This window comes from Aquarana catesbeiana, linkage group LG04, assembly GCF_042186555.1.
Source record: "Aquarana catesbeiana isolate 2022-GZ linkage group LG04, ASM4218655v1, whole genome shotgun sequence".
Taxonomy (NCBI): domain Eukaryota; kingdom Metazoa; phylum Chordata; class Amphibia; order Anura; family Ranidae; genus Aquarana; species Aquarana catesbeiana.
In genome coordinates, this window is record NC_133327.1 from 472128437 (window position 1) to 472146663 (window position 18227).

Below are 18227 nucleotides of genomic sequence, written 5' to 3' on the forward strand. Positions count from 1 at the left end.
CTATTGTTTTCACATTCGATTCAAATTTGTTTTTGAATTTGATTATGTTTTCGAATTCGATTTGAATATGTTTTCGACTTCGATTCAAATATGTTTTCAAATTCGAATATGTTTTCAAATTCGATTCAAATTCGTTCGCTTTTTTCTGATTTGTTTAAATTCATCACTTTTGTAATTCGGAAATTCGGATGCATCCGAATTTTCGAATAATGAAAAATTCGCCTGAATTTCGATTTGGAACGAAACGAAATGCACATGTCTACAGAATAGAAAATCAAGAAAACCAAAGCAGACGCCAGAATCAAAGGATAACAGCACTCCCACTCCATTTTTGTAAAAGTGCGATTTTTTCCTTTCTGCTACACTATTTTGTTCAGGAGCGTATGCTGTGGTTGTCTGGTTTACTACTCCTTGTCTCTTCAGATATGAGACCACTTCTTTGCTTATGTATTCTCCTCCATTGTCGGTGCGTATTATTCCTGGTTTGCGTTGGAATTTGTTGCTAGACATGACCATGAACTCTTAAAATTTCTGTTGTTGTGTACTGGAATAATCATCTATGAGAGTCAGTAGATATCTGTTCCCGCCTGACATGGGAGTTTTCATTGCACTGTATATATCACTGTGTATGAGCTGCAGGGGGTGGGTAGTTTTTCTTTGAGACTCTTGTGGAAGGGGAGCGCGTGTGGCTTTTGCTTCAATACAGCACTTGCATTTCATGAACACTTTGCAAGGTATTATTGTCAAATCTTCTGTTAAACCTCTCGTTATAATGTCCTGTATAGCTTCTGGATTTCTATGTCCCAGCCGCCTGTGCCATAAGTGAATACATTTGCTGTGTAGGTTTTTAGAGACTATATTGGCTTGCTGGTCTGTGGTGAAGAGCCTGTATAAATGATCATCCAGTTTTCATGTTGCAAGGAATTGCTTATTATTCTGAAATGTACATTCATCACATTGGAACTTAACTGTGAGACCAATGTTTGCAAGACCTTTCACTGATAGAAGGCATCGGCAGTCACAGATAGAATGACTGATCGAAGGCTGCCTTCTAGTTGTGAAACATACAGCACTTTCTTTACAAGGATACTTTGCTTGCCTACTTGTGGTGTAATGCAGTTCAGGAAGCCCTGGCCCTTACCTTCTGCTGTGATGTTTTTCCCATTTGCTAGGAAAATTGTGTCTTTTGCACTGTAATCAATGTTTGTGAAGAAGGTCTCATTGCTAGTCCTGAGTCTATGCAACGGCCACTTGGCTGGGTGGCTGCTTTGGCTCTTTCTTTTGTGGAAAGCTTTAGCTTTTGCTGCTTTCAAGATAGAACATTCTTTTTTTAAGTGACCGGTCCTTTTACAGCGAGAACAGGCTCTGCTTTCTTTGTTGTGCTTTGTGCCTATGTGCATCTTAAGAGCTTTGTCATCATGGTGCATATTTTCTTTTCTTCTGTCATATTCATCGATTATTTCCCTTTGACATATTCTATTGTTAGTGTAAGAGAAGACAGGTTGACAAGTGCGCATTGGCGCGCAGACGCGGGCATACCAGGGTGTGCACAAGGAGAAGCATGTATTGGCGCATGCGTGAGCCTATTTAAACCAAGCAATGACACACACACATTGCTGAGTGGTCTTTCAGCTTGTTCCTGTTAACCCGTGCCTTAATCTGTTCCAGTTACTTGTGTTTGACCCGGCTTCCCCTGTACCTTTCTTTGGACTTCTGCCTGCCTACCTGTGACCTTGGCTTGTGTTTGACTCTGCCCTGTCTCATGCTTCTGTACCTCGCTTCCCGATTGTGTACGGAACCCGGCCTGTATCCTGTCTCCGCTCCAGCCTCACGTTCCTGTACCTGCTCTGTCCGGGTGTTGATGACCCCCTGGCTTGTGTTCCAGCAACGCTTCTGCCTACTGATCCAGCGACACGGTGTTCCAGTTTCCAGTACCTGTCCGGTGATCTACGGTCACCGGGTTCCTGTCAAGCCTCAGCTGGTGTCACCTGCTAAACCGGCCCTCGTCCCACTCTGCGTCCTTCGCTCCCTGTCATCTCTATCAAGGGTGTTGGACAGGAGGTGCAAGAGAAGCCCTCTCTACAGCTCGATCTCCACCAGGTACATGACAGTACCACTCAGCCAGATGTCGGAGAGAGGGGCTTCGCTTCTGGAGATGCTATGCCAGCAACTTGCCTCCCTTACCCAGACAGTCAGCACCCTGCAAGTAAGCTACCTCCAGCTGGAGGGTCGCATCCAATCCACGGCCTTCACCTCAGCAACTTCAGCACCTGCTACCGCACCTGGCCATTCCACGTCTGAACAGACTGCTCCCGCATTCACAGGAACTATGGCACCACCGCAACCCCGAGTTCCTGCACCAGAGTGATTTTCAGGCGACCGGCACAAGTTCCGGGCATTTAGGAACTCTTGTGAACTTTACTTTGCCTTGCAGCCAAGAACTTTCTCACTTAAAACCACCATATCCTTTCTTCTCGGAGAATCAAAGTCTTGGGCCCATCAGCTAATGGAATAGAACAGTACCAGTATCCCGTCTCAAGTCTGTGCCTATAACGCATGAGGCTTGCCAGCTGCTGGCTGTATCCGATATTGGTCATCGGGAATATTTACGCCTGGACATTATTCCGTCTCCTCTGTTTCCCATTATCCTGGGCATCCCCTGGTTACAAGCCCACAATCCACAGATAAACTGGGCATCAGGAGAAATGACCTTTCCATCCACCTACTGCCAGCAATCCTGCCTTCACCCCATTCCTATGGGACCTGCACCCTATCTGGGCATACATACTGACTCTCCTGTGTCACAGCTCATACCTGCAGCGTATCATGAATTCCTGGAGGTCTTCGATAAACAGAAAGCAGACATCCTGCCACCTCGCCGCCCGTATGACTGCCCAATTTAACTTTTATCAGGTGTTGAAATACATTTCCAGTGCATCTTCTCTCTTTCCGAAGTAGAACTCAAAGCATTACGTCAGTACATTGATGACAACCTGGAGAAGGGCTTCATCTGGCTTTCCATGTCCCCCACGGGTGCTGGAATCTTCTTTGTTGAAAAGAAGGATCATACCCTGCGTCCCTGTGTTGATTACCGGGAATTTTAAAAAAATTACCGTGGAAAACAGTTATCCTTTGCCCCTGGTTCAAGAACTATTTCAACGTTTCAAAACCTCTACTATATTTCCGAAGCTTGACTTACGAGGCGCCTATAATCTAGTGTAGATCTGTGAAGGGGATGAATGGAAGACGGCCTTCTGCACTAGATTCGGACATTATGAATACCTCGTTATCCCCTTTGGATTGTGCAATGCTCCAGCAACATTTCAGCATTTCATCAATTATATTTTCAGGGACTTTCTTGATCTTTTCCTGATTATATACCTAGACAATATCCTCATCTTCTCTACTTCCATCACAGCACACCATGAACATGTTAAAAAGGTTCTCGGCCGATTAAGAGATCATGGACTATAAACATAGGCCGAGAAGTGTGAATTTGAAAAGAGATGATTCATTTCTTGGGCCTTATCATTTCCACTTCAGGTATTTCCATAGATCCCCAGAAGGTCAGAACTATCCTCGAATAGCCCACTCCTACAGGCAGAAAGGGCACACAGAGGTTCATAGGATTTGCCAACTTTTAAGTTTATTAAGAACTTTCTGCTATAATTTCTCCTGTTACCCAGCTGACAAAACAGAATACCCGTTTCCAGTAGTATGTCCCCGAGGTGGATGCTTCAGAGAATTCCATGGGTTCCGTCCTGTCACAGTGCCAAAGAACGAAGTCTCTGTTACATCCCATTGCTTTCTTCTCTAGGAAACTCAGCCCTGCAGAAAGGAATAACGACGTGGGAGATCAGGAGTTACTGGCCATTAAGACAGCCCTGGAAGAATGGTGTTTCTTGCTGGAAGGAGCAGCTCACCGCATTTTGATCTTTATTGATCACAAAAATCTCAAGTATCTCAGGACAGCCAAACGACTAAGACCTCATCAAGCCAGATGGGCACTATTCTGCTCCCGCTTCTCCTTCCATATCACCTACAGACCGGGTTCCAAGAATGTCAATCCTGATGTGCTATCCCGCATGTACCTAGAGGAAGGAGCAGAACACCACCAAGCAGACACAATCCTGCCGACCCAAAGTTTCCTGCTACTACAAGTAGATCTATTTACCCAGCTTAAACAAGCATCCACAAGGGATGTTCTGCCACCAGGTATTTGCCTCCAGGAACAAGAGGGATTATTTCTGCACAACCAAAAGGTGTTTGTACCCCCAAGTCTGCACCCCAAGATCCTTAGCTTGTGTCATGATCATCCCTTGGCAGGAAATTTTGGGGTAACCAAGACCATAGAACTAGGCTTGGGGTCTGTTAAGAACTTTGCCTATTCCCAAGAGACCCTGGGAAATGATCAAAATGGATTTTATTGTTGAACTTCCCCCATCCGAAGGGTTCACTACCATCTTCGTGATCATTGACTGATTAATGAACATGGCCCATTTCATTTCTATATTAGGAACCTCCTCAGCAACAGAGACCGCTCATACCTTTATCAAGGATATGGTTAGGTTTCATGGGGTACCGAGCAGCATCACTTCCGATTGAGGAGTACAATTCACGTCCAGATTCTGGAAAGATCTTTGCAGGATACTAAAGATCGAAACTTGTTTCTCATCAGCCAATCACCCACAGACGAATGACCAAACAGAGCGAACAAATCAGACTCTGGAACAGTACCTTCAGTGCTTCTCATCCTTTGCCCAAGATGACTGGGCATCACTGTTACCCCTGGCAGAATGTGCATACAATGATACGATTCATTCGGCTACAGGGCAAGCCCCACTATTTGCAAATTATGGGTACTTCCTGTCTTCATACCCGACATCTTGCCTGATTCCTCGATCCCCACAGTCCAAGAAAGAATAAGTGCTCTTCAGTCAAATAACAAAGTATTGCAAAATGCCATTTCCAAGGCTCAATGGGACAATAAAAAATGTTTTGACAGAAAAAGAAGAGGAGTTTCAAATAGGAGACAAGGTTTGGTTACCCACTGCCAACTTAAAATTGTCATGGCCATCTAAGAAGCTAGGAACTTGATATATCGGTCCATTTCCAGTTAAGAGACAAATTAACCCAGCAGCCTACGAACTTGTACTCCCAGAGACTTACAAATTCCACACTGTTTTTCATGTATCCTTGCTAAAAACCGCAAAGCTAGACCCATTCCCTGGTCGTGAGTTAGGTCCACCAGCACCTACAATAATTGACGGTAATGAGGAATATGAGGTCGAGATAATTGTGGATTGTAGGAAAAGAAGGAACCCCATCCAGTAATTAATTGAATGGAAAGGCTACAGACCATAAGATAACTCCTGGGAACCAGAATCCAATCTCCATGCCAAGAGACTAATACGGGCATATTTCCAGGCTCACCCCGATAAAATATTACAAATGGGCATCCGGAGGTTGCCCGGGGGGGGGGGGGGGGGCAATGTAAGAGAAGCACACAGGTGCGGGCATACCAGGGTATGCACAAGGAGAAGCATGTATTGGCGCATCCGTAAGCGTGCAGGCACGCGTGTGCACACACATGCACACACTGATGCCAGTCAGCCTATTTAAACGAAGCAATGACACACTGTCATGAACAGGTGTGACCAGAACTGTGTGATCTGCGACAGAGGACACCAAAACGTATATGAGTGAAAATATAATAATTTATTAAAGTAAGTGAATAATATAGTATAACCACCTCCAATATGACACAATGCAATAACCAATCACAGACAGAGACCCACAAATAACAACAGACAGATAAGTACAATAAATGGGAAATACCAGGATCATAAACAATAGCCAGGCCAGGGTCATACACAGCAGATCAGCAGATGGACAGGGGATGTTCCAGAGACATAAACGTAAGCCAGGCCAAGGTCATACACAGGGAGATCAGCAGATGGGGTATGGAACACAGGACAGGGAGAGGATGGATGGATCAGACTGCAGGCAGGGATGCAAGGTAACAGGTGGGACAGGATGGGGATCGGGACAGGGAGACAGGATCAGAAACACGGGTCACAGGTTCAGGGCACAGGAACAGGTTCAGAATCAGGATCAGATCACAAGCTAGCAGGTCAGGTCGCAATGAAGAAACAAAGGCAAACATGTGATTGCGTGCCGGGTATTTATAGTCACCTGATTGTAGGAGGTACTGTCTGCTCCACACTGCCAGGATCCATCCGCTGGTGGACGCCAGTACTGCGGCCCAAAGATGACATAACATCAGCAGGGAAAAGCTCTCCTGACAGTTCCAAACTGTCTGGAGACACCTGCTGGTGGACCTCAGTACTGCATGCCAAATGACAGATATTACCAGCAGATGGAACATTTCCTGACAGTACCCCCCTCAAAGGAGCCACCTCCGGATGCTCCAACTGGTTGTAATTGTCCATAGTCTATGGCATCAAACAGAACAACAGATGGGGGTACGTCAGGCTGGGCAACAGGCACTTCAAGCTGGGCATCAGGCACCTCAGGGCAGACAGCAGGCACATCAGGGCAGACAGCGGGCTCTGGGTCCTCGAGCTGGGCAGCAGGCTCCGGGTCCTCGAGCTGGGCAGCAGGCTCTGGAACATTAGGCCTAACAGCAAGCACCGTAAGGGCAGGCTGGATCACAGGCACCGGCTCAGCAAGCTGAGTAACGGGCCCCGGGCCAGTGGGCTGGGTAACGGGCCCCGGCTCAGCAAGCTGGACACTGGGCACTGGTCCGGCAAGCCAAATAACAGGTACTGGTTTAACAGGCCGAGTGATGGATGCCATTTCAGCAGACTGGATAATGGGCACCGGTTCAGCAGACTGGGTAAGGGGCACCGGTTCAGCAGACTGGGTAACGGGCACCAGTTCAGCAGACTGGGTAACGGGCACCGGTTCAGCAGACTGGGTAATGGGCACCAAAACTTCAGGCTGAGACACGGGCACTGAAACTTCAGGCTGAGACACAGGCACCGAAACTTCAGGCTGAGATACTAATTTCAAGACATCAGGCTGGAAGGCAGGCAACGAGACACCAGGCTGGAAAGCAAGCACCGAGACATCAGGCTGGAAGGTGGGCACATTAGACTGGGAAGCGGGCACATCAGGCTGGAAAGCGGGCACATCAGACTGGGAAGCGGGCACATCAGACTGGAAGGCAGGCTCATCGGACTGGACAGCGGGTACCGAGACATCAGACCAGGCAGCAGGTACTGGACCTTCAGACTGGGCAGCAGACACAGGCACTGGCACATCAGGCAGAACAACAGGTGCTGGCACAACAGGCTGAACAACGGGTGCGTCAGACTGGATAGCAGGTACTGAAACTTCAAACTGGGCAGCCAATACTGTAATCTCAGACTGGGCAGCAGGTACAGGTGCTGGCACAACAGGCAGAACAGCAGGTACTGGCACAACAGGCTGAACAACAGGTACATCGGACTGGGTAGTAGTCACTGGAGTGTCAGACTGGAACATGGACACTGGGATGTCAGACTGAGCAGCAGGCACTGGGACCTCAAACTGGACAGCAGGCACAGGCATTGGTACAACAGGCTGAGTAGCAGACACTGGCACATCAGGCTGGGCAGCGGACAGGAGCACCTCAGGCTGGGCAGCGGACAGGAGCACCTCAGGCTGGGCAGCAGACAGGAGCACCTCAGGCTGGGCAGCAGACAGGAACACATCAGGCTGGGCAGCGGATAGGAGCACATCAGGCTGGGCAGTGGACAGGAGCACATCAGGCTGGGCAGCTGACGGTGACACATCAGGCTGGGCAGCGGACGGTGGCACATCAGGCTGGGCAGCGGACGGTGGAACATCAGGCTGGGCAGCGGACGGTGGAACATCAGGCTGGGCAGCGGATGGTGGCACATCAGGCTGGGCAGCAGACAGGAACACATCAGGCTGGGCAGCAGACAGGAACACATCAGGCTGAGACACTGGCTGGTTAGCAGGCAGAATCAGATGGGTTATCAGGTTCAGCTGGCATGCAAGCAGACTGGAGCAGGTTGGTTGGTGTGGAGGCAGGTTGGGTTACTGGCAGGATCGTTTGGGTTGGAAAGAACTTCTGTTTCTTCTTTGGCTTAACTGCTGGAGATCTGCAGGTGACTGCAGGACTGTAGGTAGGAGGTGAGGCGTACTGAAGAGAAGGGCTGGGATATGACAAGGAAAAGGGAACAGTGGCCAGAGGAAGTTCTTGTGGGGAAGTTGTAGGTAGCAGAGAAGAGGCAGGTGGGTTAAAGGCAGGATAAGTGCAGCGGGTAGAGACAGGGTATTGATATTTGGTGGGAAGCAGGGTATATTGGGCTGAAACAGAGGTTGCCATGGGTTAAGGAGAAAAAGACTCCTGGGCAGGCAGGTATCTAATATCAGGTCCGGGTTGTGAAGAGCTGATGGAAATAATAAGTCTGACCATGTCTGTAGTACAGGTTGAACAAACGTGGGTTCACATACTGCCTGTCTAACCAGGGACTGCACCGAATCTATACAATCCACTAGCACCTGTTTAGGACAAGCTGAATAATGCTCCAGAAAGTATACAGCATCATCCTCCAACAGCCATACCAGAGACTCCACCTGATCACTACTGAAGGGGGGAGAAAAATCGTCATTTCCTTTAGGACTGCTAGACAAGGCTAGCTCAGGACACACCTGTATCAGGGGCTGAACGTTTTTAAACAGTAATCTACCCTGATCAACCAGAGAATTGGCCAGATGGATACACTCCAGGAGCTGATCCCTGACCCACTCTTTCAATACCAGAGAACAGTAATTGTTATCCTCCAACACCAGTGAGGCAAGGAGAACAACTGTTTCTGATTGCATTTTAGTAGCAGTAACAGCACTACAATGGTTCCTATGCACAGTCACTTCTGGTCAGAGATGGCCTTAGTTTACTGTCTTGAACAGGTGTGACCAGAACTGTGTGATCTGCAACAGAGGACACCAAAACGTATATAAGTGAAAATATAATAATTTATTAAAGTAAGTGAATAATATAGTATAACCACCTCCAATATGACACAGTGCAATAACCAACCACAGACAGAGACCCACAAATAACAACAGATAGATAAGTACAATAAATGGGAAATACCAGGATCATAAACAATAGCCAGGCCAGGGTCATACACAGCAGATCAGCAGATGGACAGGGGATGTCCCAGAGACATAAACGTAAGCCAGGCCAAGGTCATACACGGGGAGATCAGCAGATGGGGTATGGAACACAGGACAGGGAGAGGATGGATGGATCAGACTGCAGGCAGGGATGCAAGGTAACAGGTGGGACAGGATGGGGATCGGGACAGGGAGACAGGATCAGAAACACGGGTCACAGGTTCAGGGCACAGGAACAGGTTCAGAATCAGGATCAGATCACAAGCTAGCAGGTCAGGTCGCAATGAAGAAACCAAGGCAAACATGTGAGTGCTTGCCAGGTATTTATAGGCCTGTAATTGGCCTCAAGTGACACCGGATTGTAGGAGGTACTGTCTGCTCCACACTGCCAGGATCCATCCGCTGGTGGACACCAGTACTGCGGCCCAAAGATGACATAACATCAACAGGGAAAAGCTCTCCTGACAGTTCCAAACTGCCAGGAGACAACTGCTGGTGGACCTCAGTACTGCATGCCAAATGACAGATATTACCAGCGGATGGAACATTTCCTGACACACACACACACATTGCTGAGTGGTCTTTCAGCTTGTTCCTGTTAACCTGTGCCTTGATCTGTTCCAGTTACCTGTGTTTGACCAGGCTTCCCCTGTACCTTCCTTTGGACTTCCCCCTGCCTACCTGTGACCTTGGCTTGTGTTTGACTCTGTTCCTGTTTCATGCTCCTGTACCTCGCTGCCGATTGTGTACCGAACACGGCCTGTATCCTGTCTCCGCTTCAGTCTCACGTTCCTGTACCTGCTCTGCCTGGCTGTTGATGACCCCCTGGCTTATGTTCCAGCAGTGCTTCTGCCTGCTGATCCAGCGACACAGTGTTCCAGTTTCCAGTACCTGTCCAGTGATCTACGGCCATCGGGTTCCTGTCAAGCCTCAACTGGTGTCACCTGCTAAACCGGCCCTCGTCCCACTCTGCGTCCTTCCCTCCCTGTCATCTCTATCAGGGGCGTTGGACAGGAGGTGCAAGAGAAGCCCTCTCTACAGCTTGATCTCCACCAGGTATGTGACAGTTAGTTCCTGCTCTGGTCTGGTTTCTAAAGTGTTAATAAGAGCAGCATATGTCTCTGAAAGGCTGCAGAGGAGCAGGGCAACAATATGATTATCTTTGATGTCCTTTCCGATGGCACGCAGCTGCTTTATGATCTCTAGCATAGCATTCATGTGGTTACACATTTGTTGGCCTTCTTATAGTCTCATCTTGTAAAGCTTTCTTAGTAGAAACAGCTTGTTGTTTAGACTTGAACGCTCATGCAGTTTCTGTAATCTAGTCCACATAACTTTGGTTGTTTTCTCTTTTCTTATGTGGATAAGCTGGTCACCTTCCCCTAGCAAGCTTATAATCACTTTTGCTTGTCTATCCTTCCTATCCCATTCCTCTGTCTCTCCGTTTGTGGGTCTGTCTGAGTTCAGCACTTGCCACAAGTCATCCTTGCTAAGAAACATTTGTAGTTTAAACTTCCATAGCTGGTAATTGGCATTATTCAGCTTTCCTATTGCAAACTTCCTTCACATTCCTTCACATCTGAACCACTTGCCATGTTTCATCAGCTTGTATACAGTACTCACAGACATGCAGAATTATTTTCCAGTGCCTGCTGGGCTTGTAGTATCCTCTCCAATGCCTGGGGTGCCTGGGTGCCTGCTGGGTATGCTGCTGGGTGTGCTTGGGCCCATAACCTAGCAGGTTAAAGATTCATGCGCTTGGAAGCTTGTTGTATGCAGAGAATAATTTACTTTTATGGAGGATTAGCAATGCATGTCTTACAGAATGGAGAAACATGACACAGCAAACAGCAATATACGAGTACATGCACTTAACATAGACAGAACATCCTGTTATTACATTACCATAGAATAACACACTATAACACTGCAGTGCCACCTGCTGGGTAGAAAGGTATAATGCATACTGTATATATATTGTCAGTTTATATAAGCGACTTTACATTACATGCTGTTGTTCTTTTCCAACAATATTAAGAATCCTAACAGAAATAAGCATGGTATTGTTGAAGGTATTTTAGGAGGAGTTGGCACTATTGAAAGTATAACAAATAGTATGGATATTAACACTTTAAAGTCTGATCTCGAGACAGTTGGTTTAGTGGGAAGTAACAGTATTACAATACGAATACATTTAAATCAGATATTAGACGATATGGTTATTAAAATAGCTAATGTATAGCCAATAGCCATCTATATTACATATACAAAATATTACTCTTAATCTAATGACAAGTGAGCAACATTCTCATATAGCCAGAGTATGCTTAGAGATTCAGACGGGATAATGCACTAATTTTAAAATAATTGCACAAGCATTTCAGAGTGGATTAACTGCTCTTGGTATTTTGCAAAATTTGCCCTGAGAATATGAATATGCAATAAATCATACAGATTTATGGGTAAATAAATGGATAGGTTGTAATCAGAATTTATGTTTTAGTTCTTCTATAATTCCTTTAGCAGGGAAAAAACTTTTTTTTCCAATTACTGTTTTAGGATTACCTGCTAGCAATCCACAATTACTATATTATAGATTACAGTATACAGATTTTGTGTTTAACCGTGATCATTTTGAATTAAAACAATTAGATCTGTCATCATGTTTAAAATTCCAGTCTAAAGTTATCTGTTGACCTAATCAAGACAGAGTTATATTTCATTCTTCTTACCATAATCAAACTTTATGTTCAGTAAGAATAGAAAAAGTTAAAACTACCTCTGAGTTAAATACCCTTGTAGATAAAAAAATATCTGTTTTCAAATCGTGACATATACAGAAAGGGCATACAGAAAACTTAAGTCAAAGGTTGTATTGTATAGAAAATTAAAAGTTATGCTTACCGGTAACGTCTTTTCCAGTAGTCTTTTAGGACAGCCACATTGAGAGACCTTGGCTCCTCCTCTTCCTTGGAAACACTGCGCCAGCCCCCATAAATTTACACCTCCCCCTGCCAGCCTCAGTTCTTTTCTCCCCTAGGGTATCCCTACAGGAGGCACATTTTCTCTTAGAGCTATGTGGGGGGGGGGGTTCTCAGAAGATTTCTAAAAAACATTGAAAAAACAAACACCAATCAATATCCCCACAAATCTCACACAGAAATACAACCATGGGGAGAGTCAAGTTCCTCCTCAAAAATGAGGGACCTGGTCTCCCCCCCTCTGTCCACCTAGAGGGGTTCCTTCCCCTCCCCCCACTACAGGAACCATAAGGGGGGAGGGAGAGCCTAGGTAGAGGGGGAACCCTTCCCCAGGGTACCCTTACCTTAGGCTTGCTGGAGCTGGCATCGCTGAGCACCGTCTGAGCATCTGCTACTGACATGCTGGTGGTCGGCCTGTGGAGTCTTCACACCGCCTGTGCAGTGAAACAACTCCTCTCCAGCCTGTGCCCGGCCCTCTATCAGTGCAGTGCGACCCGGAACCGAAAGTCGTGGGTCAAAGGATGCACATCCGCCCCCCTTCCGGAAATGACGTCACCCGCCGTCTGGCCCACTCGGCTCCACTGCGACCTGTATGCTGTACAGGGGGGACAGAGATGCCTCCTGCAAACAGCCCTGTTGCTGTGAAAGAGGGCCCCCCCAGACTTCCACCAGCGCTCGGTGAAGTGGGGGAGGCGGACGAGATGCGGCTGGTAAGTAGCCTGCCGCTGCCCCAGAGAACCCCTGTCTCCTGGTTAGGGACTTTCTAGAAATACAGCCCCCAGTCTCCCTGACTGCCTAGGCCTGGTTCCTAGCGCAGTGTCTCCCCACCAGGGGAAACACAAATAACTGAGGCTGGCAGGGGGAGTTGTAAATTTATGGGGGCTGGCGCATTGTTTCCAAGGAAGAGGAGGAGCCAAGGTCTCTCAATGTGGTTGTCCTGAAAGACGGTGAGGGAAAAATGAATTTAACAAATATGCTTATAAAAAAATAAGTGCTCTTCCCATACAGTGCAATATATCTCAGATAGATAAATTCCCTTGGGAAGATTAGGAAAATGTAATTCACAAAGACAAAGGTTTATTAATAGCTTTATCGAATGAACACCAGAATACAGAAATATTGTTTAAACATGAACAATGAAATTTGCAGGAAATAGAACATGAGTAATCTGAATTTTCAGGTCATTCATAGTGGTCAAAATTCAGACATAATATATCAATGTGGGGAAAAACTTCAATTGCTTTCTATAGCAGGAAATATTTTATTGCATCCTATAGTTATTATATTTGTCATTATTATTTTATGCATTATATTTCAGTTATGCTTAATGTTTAGAATGAAAAAAATTATATAAGCGAATTAGAAATGAAAGCAGAAAAGGAGATGATCTGCTGCAAAATATGCTTAAAAGAAAAATGGTTTCTGGTTTTGCTGACTCAGCTGCAGATGATAAAAAATTTGGAATTATTAGATCAAAACCTGAGAGTATGTGACATAAATGGTGTATGAATGATTTAAAATAATAAAATATGTGATGATCTGTATTTACATGTACCACCATTTTCTATGAATAAAATAGTTTGTAAACAAAAAAAATATATAAAATATGATTATAATTCAGAGGGGAATGTTTTATTTTTAATACCTAAATTTTAATTTGGTCTTAAGTAGTTCCTAGGCTAATGTCATCCCTCTAATTAAATGTCTGTGTGTGAAGGGTTTTGAGATAAGCAATAACAGATGTGAATTATCTTGTAACTGAGCCTTAATTCTAGAAAGCCTGTCAAGATATAATGATTGATGGTTTCAAGTTTATATTTTCTTAAATGTATCCTATGTAATATATACCTTGTTATGACTATTATGTGATTAATTGGGTGCCTGTGCTTTTCTATATCTCACTCTGACAATTTGCCCCTCACCCAACTTGCTTCCTGTCCGATGGTTATTAGGCTAGCCAGAGAGAGAAACCTCAAGTTACAGAACAAACCCCCACCTTTGCTGGGAGGTTATATGGGAGTGGTTAGTCTAGGCACGAATGTTGAAACAAAAGAATGGCCTTACTTAAGTTAACACATGAGGCCAGGTCAGCATTCTCCTTACTGACACACACTTACACAGCCACACACAAGCACACAAAGGAGCCATTTTAACCACTTAAGGACCGGGCCTATTTTTCAGACTTGGTGTTTACAAGTTAAAATCATTTTTTGGCTAGAAATTTACTTAGAATCCCAAACATTATATATTTTTTTCAGACACCCTAGATAATAAAATGGCGGTCATTGCATGTCACACCGTATTTGCTCCATGCTCTCTATGCTCTCTTGCTCCTCCTGTGCCTCCTGGTCAGGACATCTCTGTAGGTTTAAAAGGGTCCCATCTGTGCCCAGGCCCAAGGTCACTGCCCCCAGACTAGGGAGCTCCCTCAAAGGCCCTGACAGCCTAACACTCCATCTCCATCTTCCACCCGATCAACTCCTTTCCAGCTGGGCTGAGCCTGGGTTTTCATGATTTCTTGAGGCCTGCCCCCTGCCAGTCCAGATTGGGGATTGGTCAGGGCTCCTCAGAATACCCAAGGCAGCTCCACCTTCCCTCTCCACCTCTCTTTCCAAAAAACATCAGAACAATCTGGAAAAAAAGTGGGAGGTCCTGGTGATACTACCTTTGAGTCACCCAGTACTACCCTGAGCCACTCCCAGCCCAGATCAAAAACACACCCAGGCTTGGCTGCCAGCCAAGCCTGGAAATTTACCTACTCGTTCAAATGTGTACTATCACTCCTAGCACACTAGAGGGTGCTACACAAGGTTTTTAACCTTCATCCACTCTATGCATGAAGGTAGAAAACCTTCTGTGTGCAGCAGCCCCCCTTAATACTTACCTGAGCCCCCTTTTGACCCTGTGATGTCCACAAGAGCCTTGCCTCTCTGGGGACTCACACTCCTGATTGGACCTGGCTGTCAATTGGCTCACTGGCTGTCAATCACAGCCAGTGAGCCAATCAGGAGACGGAGGGTGCGGGGCCGAGCCACGGCTCCATGTGTGAATGGACACAAAGAGCAGCGGCTCAGCTCAGGTGCCCACACAGCAAGCTGCTTGCTGTGGGGGAACTCGGCAGGAGGGAGGGGCCAGGAGTGCCAACGTGGGACCTGAGAAGAGAAGGATCGGGGCTGATCTGTGCAAAACCACTGCACAGAACAGGTAAGTATAACATGTTTGTTATTTTTTTTAAATAAACACCAAAACTTTAATTTGTGGTGCTATAAATATTCCAAGGACACCAGCTCCAGGTTTTATGTCTATGTATGATTTATTAGTGATTTTGAATATCTGTCCAAATGCAAATCCTTTTGTTCTCAATACAACACATATGCATACATAGACCACCAGCTTAATACAGTCAATTGAGGTTGCTGAAGAGCAAAACCACCAAATTATTCATCAAGCCAAACAGATCTTATATTGATCATTCTCATAGAAGATATAGCTTGCAAGAAATAGTGCTATCCACCATAGCAGGTGTCATCCAGTGATCCAAAGTATACAAGTTTATAGCAACAAAAGGATTGTATATTTAAATAATCACCTGTGCTGTATCTGCAAAGTGTGCAAGGGGTTAGCTTACTTTCCTTTTTTGTTGTATATATGATTTTCAATATAAAGGTGGTCTCTTGAGTCCATAATATGGATGTGTTTTTTTCCCTAGTACTTAAGTCGTTACTATACAAGGGTCCATATGTGTACATGACATCTTGATATACTGTATCTCCTGTGTTAAAGTGTTACTAAACCCAGGACCCTGCATTCACTATATCTATATCTCCCACAGTACACAGAACATGAAAATGCAATCATTTTAGTAAATATAAACTGCTATATACCTTTTTTCATCAGCAGTATATAGCAGTCTTGTGACTTCTATCAGTGCCTGGTTAAAGCTTGTAGGAGGCGTTTTCATACTGCATTGGCTGTCCTGTCAGAATGCAGGACCCCTGACCCTCTAAATGCAGGCTTACAGGAACTCAGTGCAGCTCTTTAGCTGAGTGCTTTTACTCTCACATACACATTTCACATGGCAGTATATAAAATCAAAGGATACACAAGTTAAATGTGTCTGAAGTGACAGCTTTAGATTATTTTAGCCATTTGTATTCTATCCCTTCCTTTGATACATCATGTTGTTTCATATAGTTACAATGTTGTATAATAGCCAAAAGGACATTATACTTACCAAGAAGAAATAATGGAACCCTTCCAGTATATTGAGCAACTTTTCCAAAGATGACCGCACAAATTGAGTTGGTAACACCAAAACAGATAATTACAAAGCCCACATATTTTAGTCCCAATATACAGGTCACATATGACTGTGAAAAAAAGTGATTATTAGTATGTATATTTGGAGCATTAACTAAAATACACTAGGGGTCTATTAATTTTTTTCGCACAAGATTCACACAACTTTTACCCAGGATTTTTGCATTTTTCTTATTTGATTAATTTGGAAAATGTTTAAATAATGTGTGAAAGTTGTGTTTAAACTTCTGTAGACTCCTTAGTTTTCACATAACACAGCACAACACACATATTTGCCGATCAAAACTTTTTTTTTAACACTGGCAACTCTGTGCATTAATGTGTCTAACAGGTGCTGAATGTGTCATTCAGTTTACTATGAGATGAAAAAAAAATAACATATTTAAAAACTATATATCAGAATTTTTCCAGCATTCATAAAAATCATCTAATGGTTGCTCATTATTGCTTGAAGGGCACTGCCTAATTCAGGCAAGATTTGCTCCATCCACCATCTTTTATTGGTTACATCTGTGAGCCTACCCCTTCTTTTCACAATGGAGGAAGGGGAGGAAGGAGAATTCAATTAATGAAGGTTTTCTAGGAAAGTAGGCAGAAGCACAATTAACCTGGTGGTGGTGATGCAGTGGTTAAATGTTATTGTGGGATCAATTTTATTAACCCTTTCAGCCTCTTTCCTGTATCTCCTTTCTGGCTGTCGCTGGATTTATTACTTTGTTAGACACTGACCCAAACAAGCATGCAGATCAAGGGCTTGAAGTCACATCCTAAGCTGTGAAGCTATGTCCTGGATCAATGACTGAGACAATAATGAAGCCTCTGAATAAGCATGACAGACAGGGACTTTGTATTTTCAGGAGTATGGCAGCTGTCATACTTCCTAACTATTTTATATATTTTTTTAAATACTGTGACTAGAGCAATACAGTGTTACCATAGTAACACTGTGCTACTCTAGGAAGGTGATCAGGGTTTGTTTTTTTTTACACACTATGGATGCTTTCTATCAGTGAATTCCACTGCTATAAGCAAGCATTTTTACTGAATGAAATGGATTGATTCAGTCTGTATTGTTGTGATTAGCTGTGATTGGCCACAGCTAATCACATGGTACAGATGAGCTATGATTGGTCATGTCTGTAAGGCTAGCAACACAATTGTGCACATTGAATGGAATTAATCAAAGCCATTCCTTGTTTACAACAATTAACTGCTGTTATTGGTCACAGTAATCACATGGTACCGGCAATGGGCCAGTACACTGATCGATCATTCACTATGTTTGATGAACACAGCAGGTGACAGATCACGCAGGAGATCTGGGCCCGCGTGAGGAGGACGTTAAATGACATCCACCCAGAACAATAGGGCTCCGATTTGGGCATCATTTTACAATGGCCTGGGTGGGAAGCAGTCAAAATCTATGATATTGATACTCTTATGCCGTGTACACATGGGCGGAGTTTTCGACCAGACTGGTCCGACGGGATGAATCCGTCGGGCATCCGACCATGTGTGGGCTTCATCGGACCTGTAGCGGACTTTTTCGGTCAAAAAACAGACGGACTTTAGATTTGGAACATGTCCGAGTCCGGTCAAAAAATCCACTCATCTGTATGCTAGTCCGACAGACGAAAACCGACGCTAGGGCAGCTATTGGCTACTGGCTACCAACTTCCTTATTTTAGTCCGGTCGTACGTCATCACATACAAATCCGTTGGACTTTGGTGTGATCGTGTGTAGGCAAGTCCATTTGTTCAAAAGTCAGTTGG

General features: G+C 45.0%; 1 protein-coding gene across 1 annotated transcript in view; it reads right to left on the reverse strand.

The window, feature by feature from the left end:
- The window catches only part of LOC141140426 (protein unc-93 homolog A-like), an 827018-nt gene that overhangs the window by 161942 nt on the left and 646849 nt on the right, over window positions 1-18227 (reverse strand). The window contains exon 6 of the mRNA XM_073627591.1: window positions 16369-16504. Coding sequence (XP_073483692.1) covers window positions 16369-16504 — 136 coding nt within the window. The remainder of the gene's footprint in view (window positions 1-16368; window positions 16505-18227) is intronic.